At 37.6% G+C, this 24,055-nt stretch overlaps 1 protein-coding gene across 1 annotated transcript in view; it reads right to left on the bottom strand.

Annotated features, from left to right (window-relative positions):
• Window positions 1-259: 259 nt before the first annotated feature.
• Window positions 260-24,055, bottom strand: part of UBL3 (ubiquitin like 3) — a 76,227-nt gene continuing 52,431 nt past the window's right edge. The window contains exons 2-5 of the mRNA XM_077809924.1: window positions 13,423-13,531; window positions 9,174-9,260; window positions 2,332-2,409; window positions 260-1,991 (exon numbers count right to left, since the gene is read on the bottom strand). Coding sequence (XP_077666050.1) covers window positions 1,939-1,991; window positions 2,332-2,409; window positions 9,174-9,260; window positions 13,423-13,531 — 327 coding nt within the window. The 3' untranslated portion in view covers window positions 260-1,938. The remainder of the gene's footprint in view (window positions 1,992-2,331; window positions 2,410-9,173; window positions 9,261-13,422; window positions 13,532-24,055) is intronic.

The following is a 24,055-nucleotide window of genomic DNA, read 5'->3' on the forward strand; positions in this document are numbered from 1 at the left end:
CAGGACTCCTTGTTGTTCTTCTATTTTTATCTCTTTGGGGCAGGGTGTTTTATTCCATGTTTGAGCAACCAAGGAAACTCAAGAAAAAATGATGTTGAACACAGACTAAAACCAAGAATTGTTCTATAAATAGTCTTATAAACAGTTATTTTTTCAATCAGAGGGGAACTAGGTTTGACACTTCACCAGTTTTCATGATTGTGAAAACACATATAAACCAGTTACAGACCCAGTCATTAATTTTAGACCACCACCAAAATGCACTACAATATTCTTTTATTTAGTTTACAGAAGAATCTATCAGTACAGGTTGCAGAAAGAAAATGTTTAGTGCTATTTACAATTTGTTTTAAAACTCTGCTCTATACAAATTTAATTCTGATCAGTATGAACAATATTTTTGTAGGCCTATGGCATATAAAGCATTTCATCAAAGCAGTAACAATGGGTAAAATAACCTGATTACATTTGAATGATGCTGACCATTTGAAAAAACAATTACACAGAACATCTGTAAGGGCTGTGAACACTTATTAAGTACAGAACACAATGTCAACCTGTGACTTTTTTTTATTTTTTTATTTTTTTAAGGCTAATGCTATTTATATGGAATATTGTTCTATTATGCTACACGCCAATCCATATTTAAGTTCTATAGTTATGCATTTTATAAGATTTTTATTAAATATATTCTACACTTATTTGTAATTTCATCCAGGAAGAATTCTTCCCGAGTGAAAAAATATAAAATCTTTTATATTTTTACAGGTTTAGATGAAACTAGCTCATGCTTTAGTGCTGTGCAAATTTCTTTAGCATATCAACCTTTAAATTATTGATATGAAATAAAATGGCATCCTTTTTAATTATGTATGCCTTTAAAAATCAGCTTCTGATTTTAATACACTTGCAAGCACTAATACCAAATGCAGATTACATAAAGAAACAAAACTAGTACTATGGCAGAGGTTTTTTTCTTTTAACTTTAATAATTCTTTTGAAGTCTCTTATGAGTAAGCATGACTCTGGACACAGATACAGAGGAGTAAGAATTACTGAAAAACATCAATTGCTGATATTCAAATACATAAAATTGATTAGTAAATGAAGTCTTCTAATATTTATGCACAATAATAAAAGCCTAGGAACTACAGGAAATTACCCCTCCCATATTAAGGCTAGGAAATGCACTCTGCACTTGTTTGTGCTGTATGAACAAGCACTCAACTAACATAGGAGAAAAGAGTGCATATAATAATGAAAAAAAAACCAGTTTCAACAGCCCTCTACAGAGTGCTTTTAAATTACAGGCACATAGTTTTTTTGTTTGTTTGTTGCAGTGAAAATATATATAGCCAGGCTCGTTTTAGTTAGTATTCTGTGCCAGTTCGGCCACCAAGGTTGACTTGGTAGAATTGACTTCAGTTTTTCCTTTGAGTTGGCCATTAGTGAGCTTTTTTAAATTATAGATTCTATTTTCCAGTGTTGTATTACATATTGTAGATTATTTCTAGGTGTCTCAAATATCATTAGAAATTGCCGAAGAGAAACATACTGTCAACTGTTTTTAGTGCAAATTGCATCTAGAAAGCTTGATTGATTAGTTCCGGTTAATGAAGATTTTTGTGGCAGCAAAATGGTTTCTGCTGTGGAAGAGAACACTAACTTTTTCTGGAGATTGAATGCATTCAAGAACTGATGTATTATAAGATTATTCAGCAAGAAAAAATAGAAATAAAATCATAATGCAATTGTTCATAGATCTCTCCTTTAAAAAAGAGAATAATGTGACAGTGTTTATGTAATATTTCAGTTCAATGGATTTACTGACAGGCTCTTCCTAAAGATGTTTGAAGCAAGGCTGGGCCTCTTCTATTGCAGCAGCATGAAAGACAAAGACTATATTACATCACACTTAGCAGGTAAAGCAGACAGACTTTACAGGATCACACAGCAATTGCTCTCTCCAGTTTTTTCACGGTTTCTCTGACCTGTGGAACAATGAAAAGAAGGTTTTCTTGCAAGTCATTTACAAAACATTCAGTTGGGGTGAGCGGGGGATAATTGTTAATGATGCAAGAATGATGCAAAAATTTTATCTTGTGCGATTTTATAAGCTCTGGAGAATACAAAAAATGTTACTCAGATACATAATAAAGAAATATGCTTTTTATTTTAGTGTGTCCAAAAACATTTGGTTACTTGCTTGACAAGAACTATTCATAAACCATGACGATTTTTCTCCTTTCAAAACAACCAATGAAAACCATGACATTTTTGAACACGTGCCTATGCAGCTGAAGTTGGAAGCTCACCTACTGTATAGCCTACCTTGAGAGTTTGGCTCTGGCAATGTCTCTCTAGCCACCAAATGCATCACTGTTGTCTTGCCAAAAGGAAGTTTTAATGCTGTGTGAAAAATAGAGGATGATTTATTAACACAATCACTCTTTTCATCACTACAGAACACACACAATTGAATCCATAACTTTAACTGGATTCGGTTGTTTCACAGCTTCCTACTTCTTACTTTACAATTCATACTGTTTATTTACCAATTCCAGAAAGAAGTTTTGTATAAATGTTACATAGATCAGGGTCTTATAGAATGATCAGATTAAATACTGTGCTTTTAATGTTTGTCACTGTGAGGATGATAAAGTTCTGAGGCCTGACCCTGCTCCTTTTGAAGTCAGTGGTACAATTCATTTTAATGGGAGAAGGAATGGTCACTTACACCTTGATTCAGCAAAGTGCTTAATTTTAAGCATGTGATTAAGCCAATGTGACTAATTTAAGCCATAATATAAACACTTACTGTCAAGGAATTGAACAGCACACTAAAGCGTGCATTACCAGAACCCTAACATTTTTCCAGTTCTCTTGAAGAGTAAATAAGCCAAATCTCTGCTGATATGATGTGATGTTTACAAATAATTTCATGGAACCTCTCATTGCAATGCCTCATGCTTTGACACTGAACACCCATCACATCAGTAGTACGTGAGAACCGTGCATCTCCAGAAACTTTAAAATGTTTTTTAAAACCAGTTGTTTAAGACAAAGTGTTTTCCTTAATACTGTTACTACTCTGTATCATAGAAAGAATTTAAAAAATCTGATTTTCTTTTCACAATTCATTCCACTTTGCAGTAAAACTAGATGGTCAGCTTCATATTCCAGTTTTCATAATATTGTGTTTACGGTTTCAACACTCTGGAATTTTAATAAATATTCCACTGCAATCTCACTGACTGAAAAAACAAAACAAAACACAAAAAACCACAAAAGCATTTATACCCTATTCATATTAGGTTTGACCCACCCTTTTTCAATGCTCCCCTCAAGGCTTCTATGTTCTGGACCGCAACTTTGTGACAGCATTTGTCAGGATGGTTATTTGTAAAAGTTTCACACATTACTAGAGCTTCATTTTCTCCTGAGGTTTTAAATTTTCCACTATAAATTAGGGGGAAAATATCTTCCGCTGCATGCTCCATTAAAAAGAACAATCAATCAATCAGGGAATATCATCAGCAATAGATGAACCAGCTCAGTTTCTCTTTAGGAATTCAAGGTACTTCCTCCCCAGCCCCTTAGTACTTGTGCCCAAATACATAACCACTGTGACTTAAAGCAGAACCTTAACCTCTAATGAGCAGGTCATAGCTTCCATTTTCACCTCACAGTCTGCCATCTGCATTGAGAAATAATCCATCTCACAGTAACTGCAGAGGGAGGATGGAGAGGAAGTATCCCAACAGTCTCTATTTTCCATTTCAGATCAGTTTATTGCAGATCCAAGAATCAGATATAAAACTAAACCTGGCACTTGCTGGGCAGAAACACCTTGCTGGGCAGAAACACCCTACTTTAGATGGACTAATGGCATCTGGACAGCATGCTCTCTTCTCTCTCCACCCATCTTTTCACACTGACTACTAGCAGCAACAGAAAATGATGGATCTGGCACTTCTTGCAACAATGACACTGCAGACTTGAGAGACAAACGTTTTTTTCTATTACCATTTCCACTGATACTTTTGCTGTTTCCTCAGTCATTCTTGCATCAGCAGATACTTCAAAAGATGCGTTAACACAGGCTGGCAAACAAGCTCAAGACTTTTTTTCTTTTTTTTTTAGTTTTAAGCTTCAACTTCAGTCAGTATTTACAAGATAAAGTTTGAGTTTAGAAGTAGAAAACTGCCACACTTTGACAAAAAGAACCAAAGATGATATTTAGTTCCCAAAGAGACAACCTGAGGGTACTGTTGCCTCTCCAACTGACTAAATGACTTTCAGTGGTGAGCAAGCCCAAACTTCAGTCAATATTCACTAACCACTTGAGATAAATGTAACGCTCTTTATAAATGTTATAATTCAACACCCCTAAAATCCTTGGGTGAAAAGCACTATAGAAATGCAAAATATTATAACGTCATGAGAAACTGCATACTGGACTAAACATTAAGTTACTATTTTCTTTTGTTATGAAATGTATCCATGTTGCTTTAGAAAAGGTTGAATCAACATTCCTTTTCAGGAATTTATACCTCAGACGTATAATCTTACTCCAGGTTGAAATTTATTACATTATTTCATTAGTGTTGAAATAAATGTTTAAAAACAAACCTCTAAAATATAACATAAATAAATCTTTGTAACACATGAAATATCCCTGGGGTGAAGCTGTGATGATTAAATTGCAATACATCAGTGAACAGCAATCTGAACTAATGACAGGTTTCAGAGTAGCAGCCGTGTTAGTCTGTATTCGCGAAAAAAAAAAGGAGTACTTGTGGCACCTTAGAGACTAACAAGTTTATTTGAGCATAAGCTTTCGTGAGCTACAGCTCACTTCATCGGATGCATTCAGTGGAAAATACAGTGAGGAGATTTATATACACACAGAACATGAAAAAATGGGTGTTTAGCATGCACATGCTAAACACCCATTTTTTCATGTTCTGTGTGTATATAAATCTCCTCACTGTATTTTTCACTGAATGCATCCGATGAAGTGAGCTGTAGCTCACGAAAGCTTATGCTCTCTAAGGTGCCACAAGTACTCCTTTTCTTTTAATCTGAACTAAAATTCCCTGATTCTAAGTATGCATTTAAAATCCATGAAACTGTCTTAATGTAGCAATCAAAAGCATGCTAGCTATTCTTTTCCAGTGGAACTGGATAAATAACATTGACTCTTGTTCGTACTGTGAAGTCCAGTCTGATCTCAGTGAAGAAAGTGAGTAACAGTGGTGCACAGAAACACCTACAGATGAATTGGCGGCTGTGATTGCAGAGCCATTGGCCATTATCTTTGAAAACTCGTGGCGAACGGGGGAAGTCCCAGATGACTGGAAAAAAGCTAATGTAGTGCCAACCTTTAAAAAAGGGAAGAAGGAGGATCCTGGGAACTACAGGCCAGTCAGCCTCACCTCAGTCCCCGGAAAAATCATGGAGCAGGTCCTCAAGGAATCAATCCTGAAGCACTTAGAGGAGAGGAAAGTGATCAGGAACAGTCAGCATGGATTCACCAAGGGAAGGTCATCCCTGACTAATCTAATCGCCTTCTATGATGAGATTACTGGTTCTGTGGATGAAGGGAAAGCAGTGGATGTATTGTTTCTTGACTTTAGCAAAGCTTTTGACACAGTCTCCCACAGTATTCTTGTCAGCAAGTTAAAGTAGTATGGGCTGGATGAATGCACTATAAGGTGGGTAGAAACTTGGCTAGATTGTCGGGCTCAACGGGTAGTGATCAATGGCTCCATGTCTAGTTGGCAGCCGGTGTCAAGTGGAGTGCCCCAGGGGTCGGTCCTGGGGCCGGTTTTATTCAATATCTTCATAAATGACCTGGAAGATGGTGTGGATTGCACTCTCAGCAAATTTGCGGATGATATTAAACTGGGAGGAGTGGTAGATATGCTGGAGGGCAGGGATAGGATACAGAGGGACCTAGACAAATTAGAGGATTGGGCCCAAAGAAATCTGATGAGGTTCAATAAGGATAAGTGCAGGGTCCTGCACTTAGGACGGAAGAACCCAATGCACAGCTACAGACTAGGGACCGAATGGCTAGGCAGCAGTTCTGCGGAAAAGGACCTAGGGGTGACAGTGGACGAGAAGCTGGATATGAGTCAGCAGTGAGCCCTTGTTGCCAAGAAGGCCAATGGCATTTTGGGATGTATAAGTAGGGGCATAGCGAGCAGATCGAGGGACGTGATCGTTCCCCTCTATTCGACATTGGTGAGGCCTCATCTGGAGTACTGTGTCCAGTTTTGGGCCCCACACTACAAGAAGGATGTGGATAAATTGGAGAGAGTCCAGCGAAGGGCAACAAAAATGATTAGGGGTCTGGAACACATGACTTATGAGGAGAGGCTGAGGGAACTGGGATTGTTTAGTCTGCAGAAGAGAAGAATGAGGGGGGATTTGATAGCTGCTTTCAACTACCTGAGAGGTGGTTCCAGAGAGGATGGTTCTAGACTATTCTCAGTGGTAGAAGAGGACAGGACAAGGAGTAATGGTATCAAGTTGCAGTGGGGGAGGTTTAGGTTGGATATTAGGAAAAACTTTTTCACTAGGAGGGTGGTGAAACACTGGAATGCGTTACCTAGGGAGGTGGTAAAATCTCCTTCCTTAGAAGTTTTTAAGGTCAGGCTTGACAAAGCCCTGGCTGGGATGATTTAATTGGGGATTGGTCCTGCTTTGAGCAGGGGGTTGGACTAGATGACCTCCTGAGGTCCCTTCCAACCCTGATATTCTATGATTCTATGAATACCAAAGAACATCTTGTATAGCCATCTTTGGCTGGAGAATGATAATCTGAGACAAGACACCATGGGAATAGAACTTGATGATGATCCAAGATTGGGGTTGGAGGGATGAGGCAAAGGATAGGGGAAAAGAGGCAATATCTTGACACCATCACAGGGCCTAAACATCAGCCACACTATCAGAGGCTCGTTCACCTGCACATCCACCAATGTGATATATGCCATCATGTGCCAGCAATGCCCCTCTGCCATGTACATTGGTCAAACTGGACAGTCTCTACGTAAAAGAATAAATGGACACAAATCAGATGTCAAGAATTATAACATTCATCAACCAGTCGGAGAACACTTCAATCTCTCTGGTCACGCGATTACAGACATGAAGGTTGTGATATTACAACAAAAAAAACTTCAAATCCAGACTCCAGCGAGAAACTACTGAATTGGAATTCATTTGCAAATTTGATACAATTAACTTAGGCTTGAATAGAGACTGGGAGTGGCTAAGTCATTATGCAAGGTAACCTATTTCCCCTTGTTTTTTCCTCCCCCCTCCCAGACGTTCTTGTTAAACCCTGGATTTGTGCTGGAAATGGCCCACCTTGATTATCATACACATTGTAAGGAGAGTGGTCACTTTAGATAAGCTATTACCAGCAGGAGAGTGGGGTGGGAGGAGGTATTTTTTCATGCTTTGTGTGTATAAAAAGATCTTCTACACTTTCCACAGTATGCATCCGATGAAGTGAGCTGTAGCTCACGAAAGCTTATGCTCAAATAAATTGGTTAGTCTCTAAGGTGCCACAAGTACTCCTTTTCTTTTTGCGAATACAGACTAACACGGCTGTTACTCTGAAACCTGCTAAGGACACACTACTTCTCACTACTTTCACGAGTGGGCCATAAAATTGCACAATAGAGATTACGTATATTAACTAACTGAAGCCTAAATAAAGATTCCACAGGTAAGCGAGAGTTACTACTAAGCAGTACACAGTGAAGTTTATCATTATCTAGCCAGTATATAAAGCAGCATTAGAAAACTGAACCATATGGTGGATAAATTGTCCAAAAGGAGATTAGCAGCCCAGGTTAGTAATGGCTAAAAGCGGTTATCTATTTACAATGAATTGGTGGCTCCAGTCCAGTTCTTAATGGAGAAGTATCCATATCACAACTAGCACAAAATGACAACCTGGTTACCATTATCAGCAAATAGGGCAACAATTAAAGGAGAAAAATAGAATGAACTGCCCTGTCATTCTACAGCTAATCTCTCCGAGTTGGTGTGGAGGCATACTGACAGGGCACATATGAAACTTTCCCCGTAATGTATTGCATTTGTTTTCCAGAGTCTTTATATTGTGAGATATTGTGGGATGCCAAAGACTTAAGTTTCTAACTAGTGCCACCACAGAGTGATAGAAAACAAACAAAAATGATAAATACAAAGGAATAAAAAGTCATTCCAGGTTTGACTTTATATTACATTTTAATGGTACCCCAGGTATGACTTTATATTACATACATACAGCTACCCCAGGTATGACTTTATATTACATTTTCCCCTCCCTGTGCATTCATAATTACCAATAGCATCAACAGAAGGAATTTGTAGATGGAGAGAATAGGCCCTTCAGCTCACTTCTTAGATTTGGTAAGAGCAAAGAGAAAAGAGATCTATTTTCTTTAGACATTGATTTTACTTAAGATTCATATAGCTGCCACCACCTCTGAAAGGAAATATTGTTAATTACAATACATTGTACTACATTCTGATAAATAAAAAATAAATCTACAAAATATAACTAGAAAATATGACACAAGGGGGCACAGTTGAGCTGTATTTCCTCACCATACAAAGTGAAGCCATTTACTTTTGTTCTCACATAACTATACAATTGTATCCTTGGGACAGAGCTAGATAGCAAAAATATTTTCCCTCATTCTAATTCACAGGGTGTCTTTCTTCATTACACTAATTCCCTAGTATTGTTTAGCCAATCATCATAATCTTTATCCATCATTTTTAATATACTTAGAGATTTCTGAAATGTTTTACACTGTAAATGCAGTATATGAGAAGTGGAATAAAATCATCTCTCTTCCATTAAAAGACAATAAAGATAGCATAACTATTCCTTATGTGAAAAAAGATTTAATTTACACAGTGATATATACCATAGTCTAACACCCGATTCTAGCAGGATGGAAAAATATAAAGGTAACAAGAGTATCTCATGTTATGCTGCAGCAAAACTGTGCAGAAAACCATGCTGTGACCTTGAAGTCTAGAGAGGGTTTTACTTAAATGAGAATCTACTGTATTTTAAATAAATATTCACTTTGCCTGGGAAAAGTTGCTAAATTATACTACCCAAGTTATTTCATTACCTCCTAGTGTCACATTGCCATGAAGAAACCGTCCTTGATAAATAAGCCGCAGAATATTTGGACTGCTGACCTGCTCTTCTTCCCAATCTGAAAAAGAAGGAAGAGGGCTTTGTCAGAAACAGCCCAGCATATGCATCTTTTGTTTATTTCCCACCCATCCAGGGTAGAAAAGAGAAAACAAAACTCTTCCAGTTCAGTACTAACAGGACAGTGCGGCCTGCTGCTTAGTGGAGAGGATCTGAAGTTAAGACTCCTAAATTCTGTTCCTAACTTCCCCATTCAATCTTGGGCAATAACTATTCTGTGCCTCACTTTACTTCTGCTTTATTAGTGGTTATAAGTGATATATATGGTTATAAGTTCCTATGCAAAATATTTTTAAATGGATGATAAGGAAGACACTTCCTGTTCCCATTCAGACTCAATATCCATCTGGTTAATTTAGTACCATTTTCCTTCAATGGCAGGAGATTCTCAATCTCTCTGCCCTCCAACATTCAACTGGCTGAGTTCAGCCTCAGTCTAGGACTGATAAGCAGCCACATATATAGTAGGAACACATCAGTTCTCTGATTTGAAAATCATTTTAAATCAGTAAGCAGAAGTGCTCCTCTCTGTGGCTACTGCGCAGTGTTGGATTAGATTTAGCCAGTTGAATTTCCAGAGGGCATAATGAACTGAACATACCCTGAAATTCCTGGAAAAGCTGAATGGTAAGCATCTGACCCTCGCAGAAGAGAGACATATTGATAGATTTCAGGAAATGTCTCATAGCACAGTCTGGACAGATTTATGTACCACAAATTAACTGTAAGAATCATGTATTTTCCCATGAAGTGTTTGAGCTAAAGTAAATAATGTATAAGATTAGGTGATCACTTATTATTCCTGTTTGAAATTTCTGTCAATTTTCAAAACAAGTCAGCGAATCTGCATTAGGTTTTAAGGGTAAATATTGCAAAACGTTAACAAAATTATTTAACTTCAATCTGCTCTTTCAGAATGCTGACCAGGTATCTGATACCAACTGTTCACAAATCTGCTTCTGCTCTGCTCCATCTATTGTAACATTTATATAGCAAACACGAATATTCAAGAAGGGATAGGAGAAGCCAACCTGTATGCCCAGAATACACAACGGATACAATGGGCAGAGAGGAAGAGAAAATGAAACAGGGGTGTTGGGAAAGGTATTTAAACATTGTGGCAAGTGTGCAACCAGCATCTGGTAGGAAAAGATGCAGGAAGAGAAGAGTGAAAAAGGAACTATTACAATTGATGTCTGTTCACTTTTAGAGGCATCAGGCACAATGACACCTGATTAGAGGTGTACAGAGCACTACAAAGTTAGGGCTGACATCAGAAACAAGTATGAGCGGAAAGTGTGTAGAAGTGGCAATATTTACTAGATGCCTTACAAGATATGATCAACCTAGACAACTGAAACCATCTGAAATTCAATGTTTTCATTTACTACCTGTTTTAATTGCAATGCATTGATATGCTGTCAATAGAGTAGCTAAAATGAAGTGTTACAATTATCCTGATTATTAGTATCAGCTATTTATCTGCTTGACGAAACGTTATCTATAATTTTCTGCTTTAAGATTTCACTTCTCTGACTACCATCTGGACTGCAGTACTAAAGTTTAGCCAATTTGTAGTACTAGAAAGATGCAATAATACAAGAGGCCAGAAGATGAAAAGTGGCAATTTGGTATATTAATTCCTGACTGATGATCCACCGTTTTATGTTTTTAATCTTTGCTCCTTGGCAGAGTCTCAAAAATTCTTCCCCTTAAACAGTCACTCGGGATATTTAATTTTCATAAGGAAAACACTTCTCCACTAGCTAAACCAATGAAAAAAAGTTCAACTGAAAAGTGTCATAACGCTTATCAGACGATCATCGTAAGAGAAAATTTAATTATACCAACAAGGATAAAGTAATTTCAGAAAAGAGGGAATAAAGAGAAACTTTTCTAGCTTGGATATCAACTATCTGTCTGAGCAAATGAATCAAACTGGACAGCCTCACTGGGAGTGAGGAAGTTTTTAAATTAAGAGTATTTCAACCTATACATGGGGGGAAGGGAATAGAAGAGAGGTGGCTTAAGCATGCTAGTTTATAACCCTTTAAAATCATCAAATTTAGGCAGCTGACAGGACATTTCAGATATATGGCAAAATTCTGCCCTCAGTTGCAGTGATGTAAACCGAGACTATCTCCACCAAACTCAGTGATGTTAATTTGGATCTGTATTATTGTACCTAAGAGCACAATTTCGTCCATATCTCTGAAAGACCCCAAGGCAGATTCATCTCTGCACATCTTATGGACAAATCAAACAAATAAAAAACTTGGGGAACAGATTCAACATAGTCACCTTTTTAAATAATTTTAATGTGTCATTCTAGGTCAGTTATAATCAACCCTTGTAACAAAGATAGTTTTCAAATTTTAAAGAACAAGAGATTATTCACATATGCTCACTGCTTGGGAAGGCTTAAACAAGTCAACATTTAATTTCAGAACTGCCTCAATTTTAAATAATTCCAGTTTCTTCCTCTCAGAACTAACCTAACACATGAAATGGGATTTAAAGAGATGGAGAAGAGAGATCACAATTTCACTGACAAATCTAGGCATGTACTTTCTCCTACAATATAAATAAGGCCATTAGCAGCTATTTGTTCTAAAGATTTACATACACATAACAACTTGATCTGTAATCATATTCAGCCTATGAGCCATTTCTCTTGTACATGTTGCATACTATGATCACACATTAACTTTAGCTGTTGTTCCTTAGGTAATATGGAATGGCTTTCTTCCTATTAAAATATGTAATTTTCTTCATTCTTTGTTATGTGTACAAGGTACAAATCTCAGTTTTAATTGCTGCTGCAAAAGTCTGAAGAAGTCAATGTGATGAAATGCTACTAATTAGATTCACTGACACATAAATAAGAGTCACAAAATATAAATCCCTGATTCTGTGTTACATAGTGCCTGTTATGCGCTTTAATAGCTAGGCAGGGTGCCGACTTGAAACTGCAATGTAATATACTCAGGAGTAAATTTAAGAGGAAAAACAGTTGTTTCAGTCATTACTAATTCACACAAATGCACACTAGATAAATTTTATTTTGTCAGTTGTGTTCCAGAAGCACACTAAAACAATGTACAGTAGATACTGAGTTGCCATACCAAAGAGAAACACTGGTCCAGCTAGTTTGGTATAAAAAGTCTCCAACAGCCGTGTCTCTGTATCTAATACTTTAGAGGACCACAAACCTCCTCATTGTGCTTTTTGTCAACTGTGTAAAACTGCATCAGGGACGGAAAAATTCCTTCCTAACCTTCAGAGGAGACCAGTTTAGGGCCTAAGCATGTATTATTGATACTCCTATTGACATAGATAGCACAGATGCACATTATTCCTGTTCATGTGCAGTAATTTTCTAGCCCTCTTGCAACACTAAGTTAATGGCCTCCCATGACCTCCAGTATCAGAGAATGTATAAGTATTTTCTTTCATCAAATTTAACGTCATTTCTCAGTTTTGGCTTGTGTTTTGGATTGAGGGACAGGGAGATGAAGATTGCCTGATCAGTTTTTGTTGAACAATTCATTATTTTACTTACACCCACACCATCTCAGTTTATACTTCTACTTTCCAAAATAAATACTCCCAAATAATTTAAAATATCTTCATATTTAAATTTGTTCCCAGTTTCCCTCATCCTTTAAAGTCATTTACAATTGCCTTTTATCATTACCTTTTTTCTGGACATTACTGTATTTTTGTAGGTTGTTTCTGAGGCAAAGCGATCAAAAATACAAAATATTTGAGGTTCAGTTTTGCTATTTCATTCATATAAAATGGCATATTTTCCTTACTCATCCTTAGACAAAGGGTATAATATCTAACACCCACCAGGATCAGTCTGCAGTTATTAGATTTGTACCAAGTCTGTCTAGAAAAAAATTCAAGATGAGGGAAAAGCAGTACGTAGGGCACAATGAATATGAGAAGTAGCCTCAGAAATAAACTGGGTAATAGATCATACAAAATTTGAGATGTTGAAGTACCATTGAAAACAGAGGATAAAATATCTCTATATAAACTTCCATTTGAATATGAAGAACAATGATAAAATTGTTAACATTTGAGTCTTAATTACAGAAGAGTAAACAGTTTTAACTGGACAGTTAGCAGCTAAAGGACACATAAGAATGACTCACCCATAGGCCAGTTGTCATACACATGTTTTGCAATATCTGCAGCAGAATCATTTGGTGAAAACAAGAACTCTTTCGTTTTCCCACTTACCAAGATGAGGCGCAAATTTATCTGTAAAGAAAATGGAACATTAGGAAGATTTGCTAAAAATAAATACAAATGCACTATTTAATCAAAAGGCTATTTAAATTGCCAAAGTCATTCACTAGTTTTAGCAACTAATCAGTCCAAATTAGTCTGGAAAAAAAATCACAACAGATTTAAACAGAAAATATTAAATATAGACAACCGTATTTCAACCGTATTTGCATCAACCAAAAAGGATGGACAGAAGGGATTTTTCCCATAGATGGGCCAAGAAGATGACAATTATACTAATAAAATGTATCATGTATATTAAGGCTCTTTAATTCGATCACAATATATGCAAATGCCTTTTATTAGTTAACAGTACCATCAAATACAGTTTTTCAAGGAACAAACAAGTTCATTAAAGAACACTGCTAAATGCTAAGAATTCATCTTCTCTTGACCTTTTACTTAACTGAAAGAAGAAAAATATGCAAATTTAAAAATATGAAATTCTGCTTCTAAAAATTAAACCCTAGACTAACTCCAAACCCCTCTTCTGTAATATCTGCACCTTGACTGTCAGACCTGACTTTACCACATGGACCCACTACAGAATATTAGAAAGTCAAACAGCCTCTAGACAGTGCCTGTACGTTTTAGGACTTTGAATCTTCTGCTGATCTCTCTAACTTGCAACTTTACTTTTCTCCTAAGGAGAATAAGATCCTGACTCCGTGAAGTAATTAATAACACCATCATTTTTCTCTTAGATGTCATCAAACGATACGTCCAGATATTGGCATCTTCAGTTATTATTTCCCCCCTTTCTGTTTGAGAGTTACTAATGGACTGAATCAAGACATTCCATCCCTACAGGACCCAGCCCACAGACCAAAAAATGATAGAAAGACGTCCTAATGTCTAGGTCTCAAAACGGTCCTGGTTACAGCAATATTAGTAGTGGCTAAATGATTTTCAAAGCCTAAATTTCCATCCCCACCCCCTCACCATCTACCATTCTGTTCCAAGTAATATTGCTTAGTCAGGGCCGGCTCTCGGTTTTTTACAGCCCCAAGCAAAAAAATGTTTGGCAGTGTCCCCGCCCTTTTTTTTTTTTTTTTTTTTTTGGCTTTTTATACATGTTTGCACTTTGAAATGTTTTTGTTGGTTTGTTTTGGGTTTTTTTGACTGTTTAAAATAAAAAAAAAATGAAAACAGAGAATTTGTAGTTAGTGAAATAAAACAAATTTCCTACTAGTGTACTCATTTAATTTTAACAAAATCACAATTACAAACAATTTGGGTTCAACTATACAGTGTAATGAAAAACATTAGTGTCTTCTGGTGCGCGCAGTTTTTCATTAATTAAAAATTTATATGAACTGAATTTTTCTGGTTTTAATACTTGCATAGTCTTTTAATAATTCAGTGAAATCTACACTTTGTGCAATGGTACTTTCAACTGAAATTCATGTGAGTCCTGACAAACGATTTTCAGTCATGGTGGACCTCAAATAATTTTTTAGTAATTTCAGTTTTGAGAAACTGTGCTCCCCAGAAGTCACTGATACTGGTAAATGTTAAAAGAATGTGTAATGCTATAGCAGTGTTTGGAGTGAGGTGCTCGGGGCTGTACAGCCCGCCCATGGGCCCCCCACCCAATCTCAGACCCGGTCCCACCCCTGCAGAGGGGACAGTAACCGACAGAGAGGCTGGGGGGCGGGTCAGCCACGGGGAGGGGTGCGGACCAGCGTCGAGCCGCCAAGGGCAGCAGGTCCCTTACTGGCTGCGGGTCCTGCCCCGATCCCGGGCTCTGCTCGGCTCCGGCTCCTCTGCCACTTGTGACACACACTGCAGGGGCAGGCAAGGGGGGAGGAGCCACATCGCCCCGCTCCCCCAGTGGCGTGGGGCCAGGGCAGGGATCGCCCCCAGGGCCGGGACCCCTGCGCTGAGCCCACCGCCCCGGCCCCACGCAGGGGCTCATTGGTTGACCCTGAGCACGGCCGGGGGAAAAAAAAAGGATGGCCGGAATCCCACCCCTGGAAACGTACCGCCCCAAGCATGTGCTTGCTTTGCTGGTGCCTAGAGCCGGTCCTGAGCATAGTGATAACCACAGGGCTAACCTCCGCAGCACACTTGGGTGTGCTAGACAAAATGCCTTTAGATATATGGTTCCCCTTGCCACTTCTCAGCCCTTGAGCTGTAAAACAATGAATAATTACTATAACAATAAAAAGTGAGGCTTTACTGGATTTTGACCTGTATTCTACAGGGTTTTTTTTCCACTTGCTATACTACTCACAAATAGGAGCTTGAACAGAGATTCAGCTTAAAAGTTCTACAGGACATGATATTTCTATCAGTTTTTTCTTTTTCTGAAATTCACTTAGGAATCCAGTAAGGGGGAAAATAGGCTACTGTACAAATGAAATAATTATTCTTTTTCTTAAACTCCTGTCATAATGGCACAAACCTTGTTTTTTGACTGTAGTCCAAATGTCAATGTTTGTTTGTTTATTTTTGCATAAAGCCCATAAATAATTTTATGGTATACCACAGTATTTATTATCGTTTGCATTGTTCTGTACAACACAGATCAAGTCAAAGAAGATGTAAGGCAGGAAGGGGCAGGAGTTGTAGAAAAGTTATTTAAACAAGGAAGATTCTTCAAATGCTCAGACCAACCCCAACAGAAAAACTTAAGAACAGTCATACTGAGAAAGCAACAGAAGATTGCCAAATAGGCTGTTCACAGACACACATTACAGCATATACAAGGACTGTTTGAATTGTGTGTGTTTGGAGATATTCAATGCTACAGAAAAACCTTTAAACCTACAGTACTAGATTAATCTGTTTCAACAATCTGTGTTATATTTTAACAACTCCTGTCTCTACTCTCACTGAATTGCCAAACAATCCAGAAGGTTGAGAAAGGATCACGTAATCTAAAATAGTTACACTACTACTTTTTTAGGTGCTGAATAGTCTTGTCACCAAACATTGATTGTCCAGCACTGCCAAAGACTGATGAGCTAAAACAGACAGAGCAATGCCTAAGGCAATAGTCCTTGTATTAATCAGAGAACTTATTCCCCACTTAGTACAGTATTTAGGGGATGGCATATTTCCTTGTTTTTCTGCTTCTTAGGCTTGTCAGGCTCACTACAGAAAACAAAGATGACGTAAAAATAGTGTGAAAATGTAAGTAAAGTTAAAGTAACTGCAACATTTCTGTCAGGACCTAATGCTGTCCCTTACAGATCTCTGAGTAAATACACAATTTAAAATGAAGATAAGCAACAGAAATGAAAAAGTGAGTAAAAATGTTCATTGACATTCATCCTACATGGCTGACTCCATTACTGCTGAAATTCTGCTATTGTCTCAGAGGTTCACATGATCCTGTGATCCAATATCAAGATGCTTCAGGTAACGCTAACAAATTTTTAAAGAGTATACTACAACTATATGTAGACCAAGGTTTTTGCTTTTGTCTCAAAATGTGACCATTTCTGAATATTAGCAAAAGCCTGAAGCAAATCCCTAAAATACTTAAACAGATGTTAGGTCAAGTTATGTAAGGAAACAACTGCTCTAATAAATGGTTAAATATTTTCTTATTTATAGCACTGCAGACTATAGTCATATTTTTAGTGTGCGTGCTTGTCTAAATTTTAAATCTAATTTTTTAAATCTTCTCTTGAAGGAATCTTACTGTTCATTGTGGTGTGACAGTCCCACAAGGTCTGAATCTGAGAGTCTAGTCTTTAAAATCTCCTTGAGGCACCGTGAACTGTTATAGGCATTCAACTCCTACACTACTTACTCTGCAAAACTCTCTGATTAAGATGATATTTTTAAAGATACTATTGCAAATTTGAGAGTCTGAATGCATATAGTAGGGGAGAGCCTGAGTAATGGACGAGTTAGGGGAGTTATCTAATATACAAGTAGCTAATTTTAAACTCCTACGGTTATACAATGATTCAGATGCCAGTTGTATAATACATCATATCTCATCATTTGAAAGGCTGCAATGGAATTAAAATGTGTCCCCAGATGATTACCAAAAAGAGTTATTTTTCTTCCTTCTTCCTAAGGAGGTCCTCTACCCTTGTTATGCCTTCTGTGCTTTTCATGATCGTGGCTGGTTTGTCCCTCCATGGGGGATAGGACAACAATGAGTCTTGTGATTCTTTTTATGAAGACTACAGAAGATAGGTTCCAGCCTCTTGCTGTGGGCAAGACAACCCCAGAGTCTTTGCTATGAATTTTAAAATTCAAGTTTCTTTATTGTAGTAACAACTGAGATGTTATTGATGAAAGGTGAAAAGAGCCAGCGATGTTAGAAGTAATATTTAGTGTCAATTCTGGACTATGTCCACTCTGGTTGGTTCTTGCAGAATCAAATTATGAACATTACGTTTGAGAATTTTAAGCATATAAAGTCACTAACTTTTAACATTATCTTTCATAACCCTCATTTCTTGGCAGCTTAAAATGTTTTTATGAACATTGTAAATGTGGGGAAGGAAGTGGCTTGGTGAACAAATTTCTTCACTGCAAGCAGAAAAGGAGTACTTGTGGCACCTTAGAGACTAACCAATTTATTTGAGCATGAGCTCAAATAAATTGGTTAGTCTCTAAGGTGCCACAAGTACTCCTTTTCTTTTTGCGAATACAGACTAACACGGCTGTTACTCTGAAACCTCTTCACTGCAAGCGTGTTTACTGGGTGAAAACGACAGCTATTTTTGAAAAACAGGCTATAAAATTGTTTGAATGCTGCAGATTCCCTAGAGTTTCATTTTCTGGCCCAAGATAGGATTCTGCAACACAAGAATACTGTAAACGGTTGTAAATAGCAAGAAGTGAGCAAAGTAAGTTACAGTATTTCCATCCTATTCTTTTAATTTAGATATTGATATTATCAATTTTTATATTACACTGATGACTAGAGGCTTCCAATCAGGAAAAAAGGATCTTCATAAAGCTATACACTATACATACATAGTGTTAGTACCTGTCCTGAATAATTACAGTCTATGATGTATCAGAGGGGTAGTCGTGTTAATCTGTATCCACAAAAACAACAAGGAGTCTGATGGCACCTTAAAGACTAACAGATTTATGTGGGCATAAGCTTTTGTGGGTAAAAAAACCCACTTCTTCAGATGCCAGAAGTGGGATTTTTTACCCACGAAAGCTTATGTCCACATAAATCTGTTAGTCTTTAAGGTGCCTCCAGACTCCTCGTTGTTTTTGAGACTATGATGAGGTCTCTGAGATAACTTGGGTTTGCGGGTATTATTTTTCCACAAAGTATGCAACATTTACAAAATTCATAGAATCATAGAATATCAGGGTTGGAAGGGACCTCAGGAGGTCAACAAGTCCAACCCCCTACTCAAAGCAGGACCAATCCCCAACTAAATCATCCCAGCCAGGGCTTTGTCAAGCCTGACCTTAAAAACCTCTAAGAAAGGAGATTCCAGTGCTTTACCACCCTCCTAAGGAAAAACTTTTTCACAATATCCAACCTAAACCTCCCCCACTGCAACTTGAGACCATTACTCCTTGTTCTGTCATCTGCTACCACTGAGAACAGTCTAAATCCATCCTCTTTGGAACCCCCTTTCAGGTAGTTGAAAGCAGTTATCAAATCCCCCCTCATTCTTCTCGTCTGCAGACTAAATAATCCCAGTTCCCTCAGCCACTCCTCATACATCATATGCTCCAGCCCCCTAATCATTTTTGTTGCCCTCCGCTGGGCTCTTTCCAATTTTTTCGCATCCTTCTTGTAGTGTGGGGCCCAAACTTGGACACAGTACTCCAGATAAGGCCTCACCAATGCCGAATAGAGGGGAATGATCACGTCCCTCAATCTGCTGGCAATGCTTCTACTTATACAGCCCAAAATGCTGTTAGTCTTCTTGGCAACAAGGGCACACTGTTGACTCATATCTAGTTTCTCATCCACTGTAACCCTTAGGTCCTTTTCTGCAGAACTGCTGCCTCGCCACTTGGTCCCTAGTCTGTAGTAGTGCATGGGATTCTTCCATCCTAAGTGCAGGTCTCTGCATTTGTCCTTGTTGGACCTCATCAGATTTCTTTTGGCCCAATCCTCTAGTTTGTCTAGGTCCCTCTGTATCCTACCCTTACCCTTCAGCGTATCTACCACTTCTCCTAGTTTAGTATCATCTGCAAACTTGCTGAGGGTACAATCCACGCAATCCTCCAGATCATTAATGATCATTAAATTGTGGGAAGGAAACTTCTTCTCTGTCATGCACAGGAAATATGTTTACATGAAAAACTTGTTGGGCCAAGGGAGTAGAGAGGGTGGCAAACAACATATAGAAACACAGAGATTTAAGTTTCCCTTTTTGCAGTCTGATATATTTAGTTCCTGGTTCATTTTCATAATTAACGTTTTAAAAGAGCGAGATGTTCTCCAAAGCTTAAAGATAAATCTGGGGCTCCTAAAGATTCAGTATCACTAGCTCAGAAAAAGTCCTCTCTGTCTCTAGGTACACATCACCACACAATACAAACTTTACTTATCAGTGTCAGATTTGCTTAACAGAGATTGTAAAGAGCTGGAAAAATCAAACCAGTGGCTTGAAGAAAAAGCTTGGATCAATGCTAAGGTTCTTGGAACACACAGGCTAAAAAGTGAGGTCCCCTTTCTCCACCAAAAACTATGAGGATTGTACTGTTTTTTTGAGTATGCCATGACTCTTTTGTATCTCTGGGACGTCCTAGCAGGCAACACAAACATATACCTGTCAAATATCCAAATATTTTTTAAAGCGCCACACAATCATTCTACAAAAAGAAAAGGAGGACTTGTGGCACCTTAGAGACTAACAAATTTATCTGAGCATAAGCTTTTGTGAGCTACAGTTCACTTCATCCGATGAAGCTCACGAAAGCTTATGCTCAAATAAATAAATCTGTTAGTCTCTAAGGTGCCACAAGTCCTCCTTTTCTTTTTGCGGATACAGACTAACACGGCTGCTACTCTGAAGACAATCATTCTAGTTTTTCAGGATCAGGAATACCATTTTACAGTATTCTGCTGTTCAGGGACCGCAAACTAATTATGAATATATGTTTAAAAAAACATTTTACCCTTATAATGTCCCATTCTTCAGAAGCATGCTCTTCTTTATACTGCTATGACTAAAATAAAAATTAAACCAGAATGTAATTTTGCACAGGATCATTTCATCCCAAAGGAACCCAGAGCACTTTACAAACTTTATATACTACTTAATAAAATAGATAAAACCCCTAATTAAAAACATCTACAACATAAAATACATCCACATGACATTATAAAATTTTTTTTAATAATGTTTCCACTACTGGTTATTCTATTTATTGTAAGAGAACTGACAGTGCAAGAAATGGCTTTGGAGAACTTTCACCTTTAAGTAAACTTTGATTAACTATTTTACATTTCCTAAAAGGAACTACTACTTTGACATTTTTTACCTAAGACTTCTATAGCCAAGAGATTAGAGGGAGAAAAGTTAGTTTCCCTGTATTCAGTTTGTTTACTCTGGTGCAGTTAGGTTCACTGTTTCTCCAATGTAGTTAGGCTCGGCAGAATTCAAATTTTTATTTTTTATAATTTTGACTGATATCAATGTTAATTTCAAGCATTTTTTTATTTTTATCTATTTAAATTTTCATAGTTGTGGGAAATTATGGGGTGAGAGGGTGTCAGACTATAGTTATTTAATGGCTGTCACGGAGATTCAAAAAGTTAAATTTTATAACCATTAAAACACAAACTGTCAATATCACGTCAAAATAGAAAAGTAAATATCCTTAAAATCAAAATAAAATAAGTTTTCAAAGAGCATTTTTCTTATTTTGCTTATCTGTAAATTTATATTATTATTGACGGAAATATTTTTGTTTGTATATGTATAGTGAAATCAACATTTACCAACATTTAATGATAAAAATCTAATCCTTCCAACTCTAAATATAGTCAGTTTCCCTGAGTACAGGTCTTTCCCACAACATGAAAGAAAATCAGTTTTTTTTAAAAAATAGGAAAATGTGGTCCTAAACCTGCACTGAGGACCATGCAGTCATATCCATGTCCACACAGAGCCCCTACTGAAGTCAAAGAGGGTCCACCTGCTTGCTTCTCAGTGCAGGATGGGGGCCTATGAGCTGTGACTGTAAAACCACACATATTAGCTGGTGACAAGTATAGCCCCTGAAATAACTGAGGGGCGGGGGGGGGAGAGGCAAAGAAGTTGACTGCCATTTTAATAGTTACCACATCACATATGTTACAAACGCTATTCCATTAATGGCTATGTTTTGAAGATACATATTATTAGTTGACTTATACAGCACTTGTGGAAATCACTAAACTCGGCCCATAAAATGGCCCTATTTCTATAGTAAATTCCTTATTTTGAAGCAGAGGGAGATGAACAATGGACAAAGATTAAAGAAAGTAAGTGGCAAAAACAAATTTATGGCATGGAGCACTAAGAAGTTTTATTGCCACTCATTTGGTAGACCTGCATAACTCACTTGTAGCCACACCACTTTTGAAAAAGGTGGTCATCCCAAACATGAGGCCATAAAAACTTTATAGTATGCAATACTTCACTCTCTAGATTTATATGAACTATGTAACTATTTTTATAACAGGAGCACTGATCACTTCATAGGGAATAGTTTTAAAGAAAAAATAGACTTGTTTTGTATGTGTAATTGGCCCCTTGAAGTGAGGAATGATTGGGAAGTCTTTGTACAGGTAAGGCAGTCGCAATATACATTGGCAAAGTCTGGAGAAGCAAGTAAGGGGAACAGAGACAACACTAAACTTGTCAAATTAAATTACATTTAATTCTAATACAACTCAGATTTTGAACTGATTTGTTCTGTATCTAGAGCTCTGTTAAACAGTAATAATGACCATTTCAAAAAATTTCTTAAAGATAAGGTATGTGAGGAAATCTCTTTTATTAGACCAACTTCTGCTGGTGAGAGAGAAAAGCTTTTGAGCTTTCTGTGTAAGCTTGAAAGCTTGTCTCTTTTACCAACAAAAGTTGGTCTAATAAAAAGTAATTACTTCACCCACCTTGTCTCTCTAATATCCTGGGACCAACATGGCTAAAACAACACTGCATTCAAAAAATTCCTTATCATTCAATCCCCCTTTTCTCACCCTCTCTCCCCAAAGATCTTTAGGACTGGGAACGTACCTTTGCTTGTTATGTGAAATATCTAAAACACTATTATATGACCAAAACTAAAAATAATTATTATTGGCCTAACTAATCAAAAGATTCAGAACCACCTGGACAATGCAAATCCCAGATGCTGGCTCCATAGGAGGCTAACTTATTCAGGGTCAAATGACAAAGTTCACCTCCCAAATCAATTATTTTTACCTGCTGTCAGATGTCTGGCTACGCAGCTCCTGCTAATTCAGTTTACAATTCCCCATTGTCTCCCCCTGGAAAGCTATTGCATATGGCTAAGCAGCCCACTGGAATTATTCTAGTTCTATTGTAAAAAACAAAAAAACCCTCAAAGAAGAAAGAGAAACTCCATAATTTATATATGCTACTATTAAATTAACGAGCAGTCCCATTCCCCCCAATCCCAAATTCCTCACTTCCCATAAATATCACCCCAATAACATTTGCTTCTTACGCAGCCCTTCTCTACAGAAGCATCTTTCCCTCAATGTCAGTAGATTCTGGTTATTTTGGACCAATGAGGGGAGTAGTATCCACCAAGTCCCATAGAAAACTAGTGTATTCTACCCACAAAGTCATCTTTAAAGAGCCTGCAAACATGTAGAGAGGAGCTACAAGGAGTGGGGCAGGAAGAGCCAAAATTATCCATGCCAACAGTAACGTGGGCCTCCCAATTTGGAGGTAGGGGTGTGTGAGTGCACACACACTCTGTGGAAGAGAAAGAAAGACATGACTAAAGAAAATGGAAAAAAAAAATTAAGACAGCTGCTTTATGGCTAGCAACTTTTATTTTATTCATGTTCCTACATATTTTCATGTATGACCCTTATAAGGAGAGGAAGAAAGAAAGACATTACTGGTGCACTAGAGAGAGCATACAGAAAGGTCCTTGTGCACTAGGAAAAGGTGGGAGTGAAATGGCAGTCTGGGTTTCCTGCTGAGAGACAGAAGGGAATGAAGCAGAGAACATTGAAGACTGGGGAAGCATGTGCAGTGGAGCTGGACATGGAGACATCAGGAACTCTAAAGCCTGAATCAAGAAGTCAGTGAGACCATAGGCAAAGATGAATACAAGTTTCCAGATGTAAATCCTGATGCAGCTGAAATTAAGGGCAAAATTCTATTAACTTCAACGGGACCAGAATTTGGCTCTTCAGCTGAAAATCAAATACAAGGATGTCACTAAAACACACAATATGAAACCGAACATTTCAGATCTGTGTTATTAACTGCCAATGAAGTCAGCATATTTAGGACTGCAAATGACATTTGGTCATGTGATCTCATTAGATCCAATACACTAATTTTCCAGCACATT

This window comes from Eretmochelys imbricata, chromosome 1 (genome assembly GCF_965152235.1).
Source record: "Eretmochelys imbricata isolate rEreImb1 chromosome 1, rEreImb1.hap1, whole genome shotgun sequence".
Classification (NCBI taxonomy): domain Eukaryota; kingdom Metazoa; phylum Chordata; order Testudines; family Cheloniidae; genus Eretmochelys; species Eretmochelys imbricata.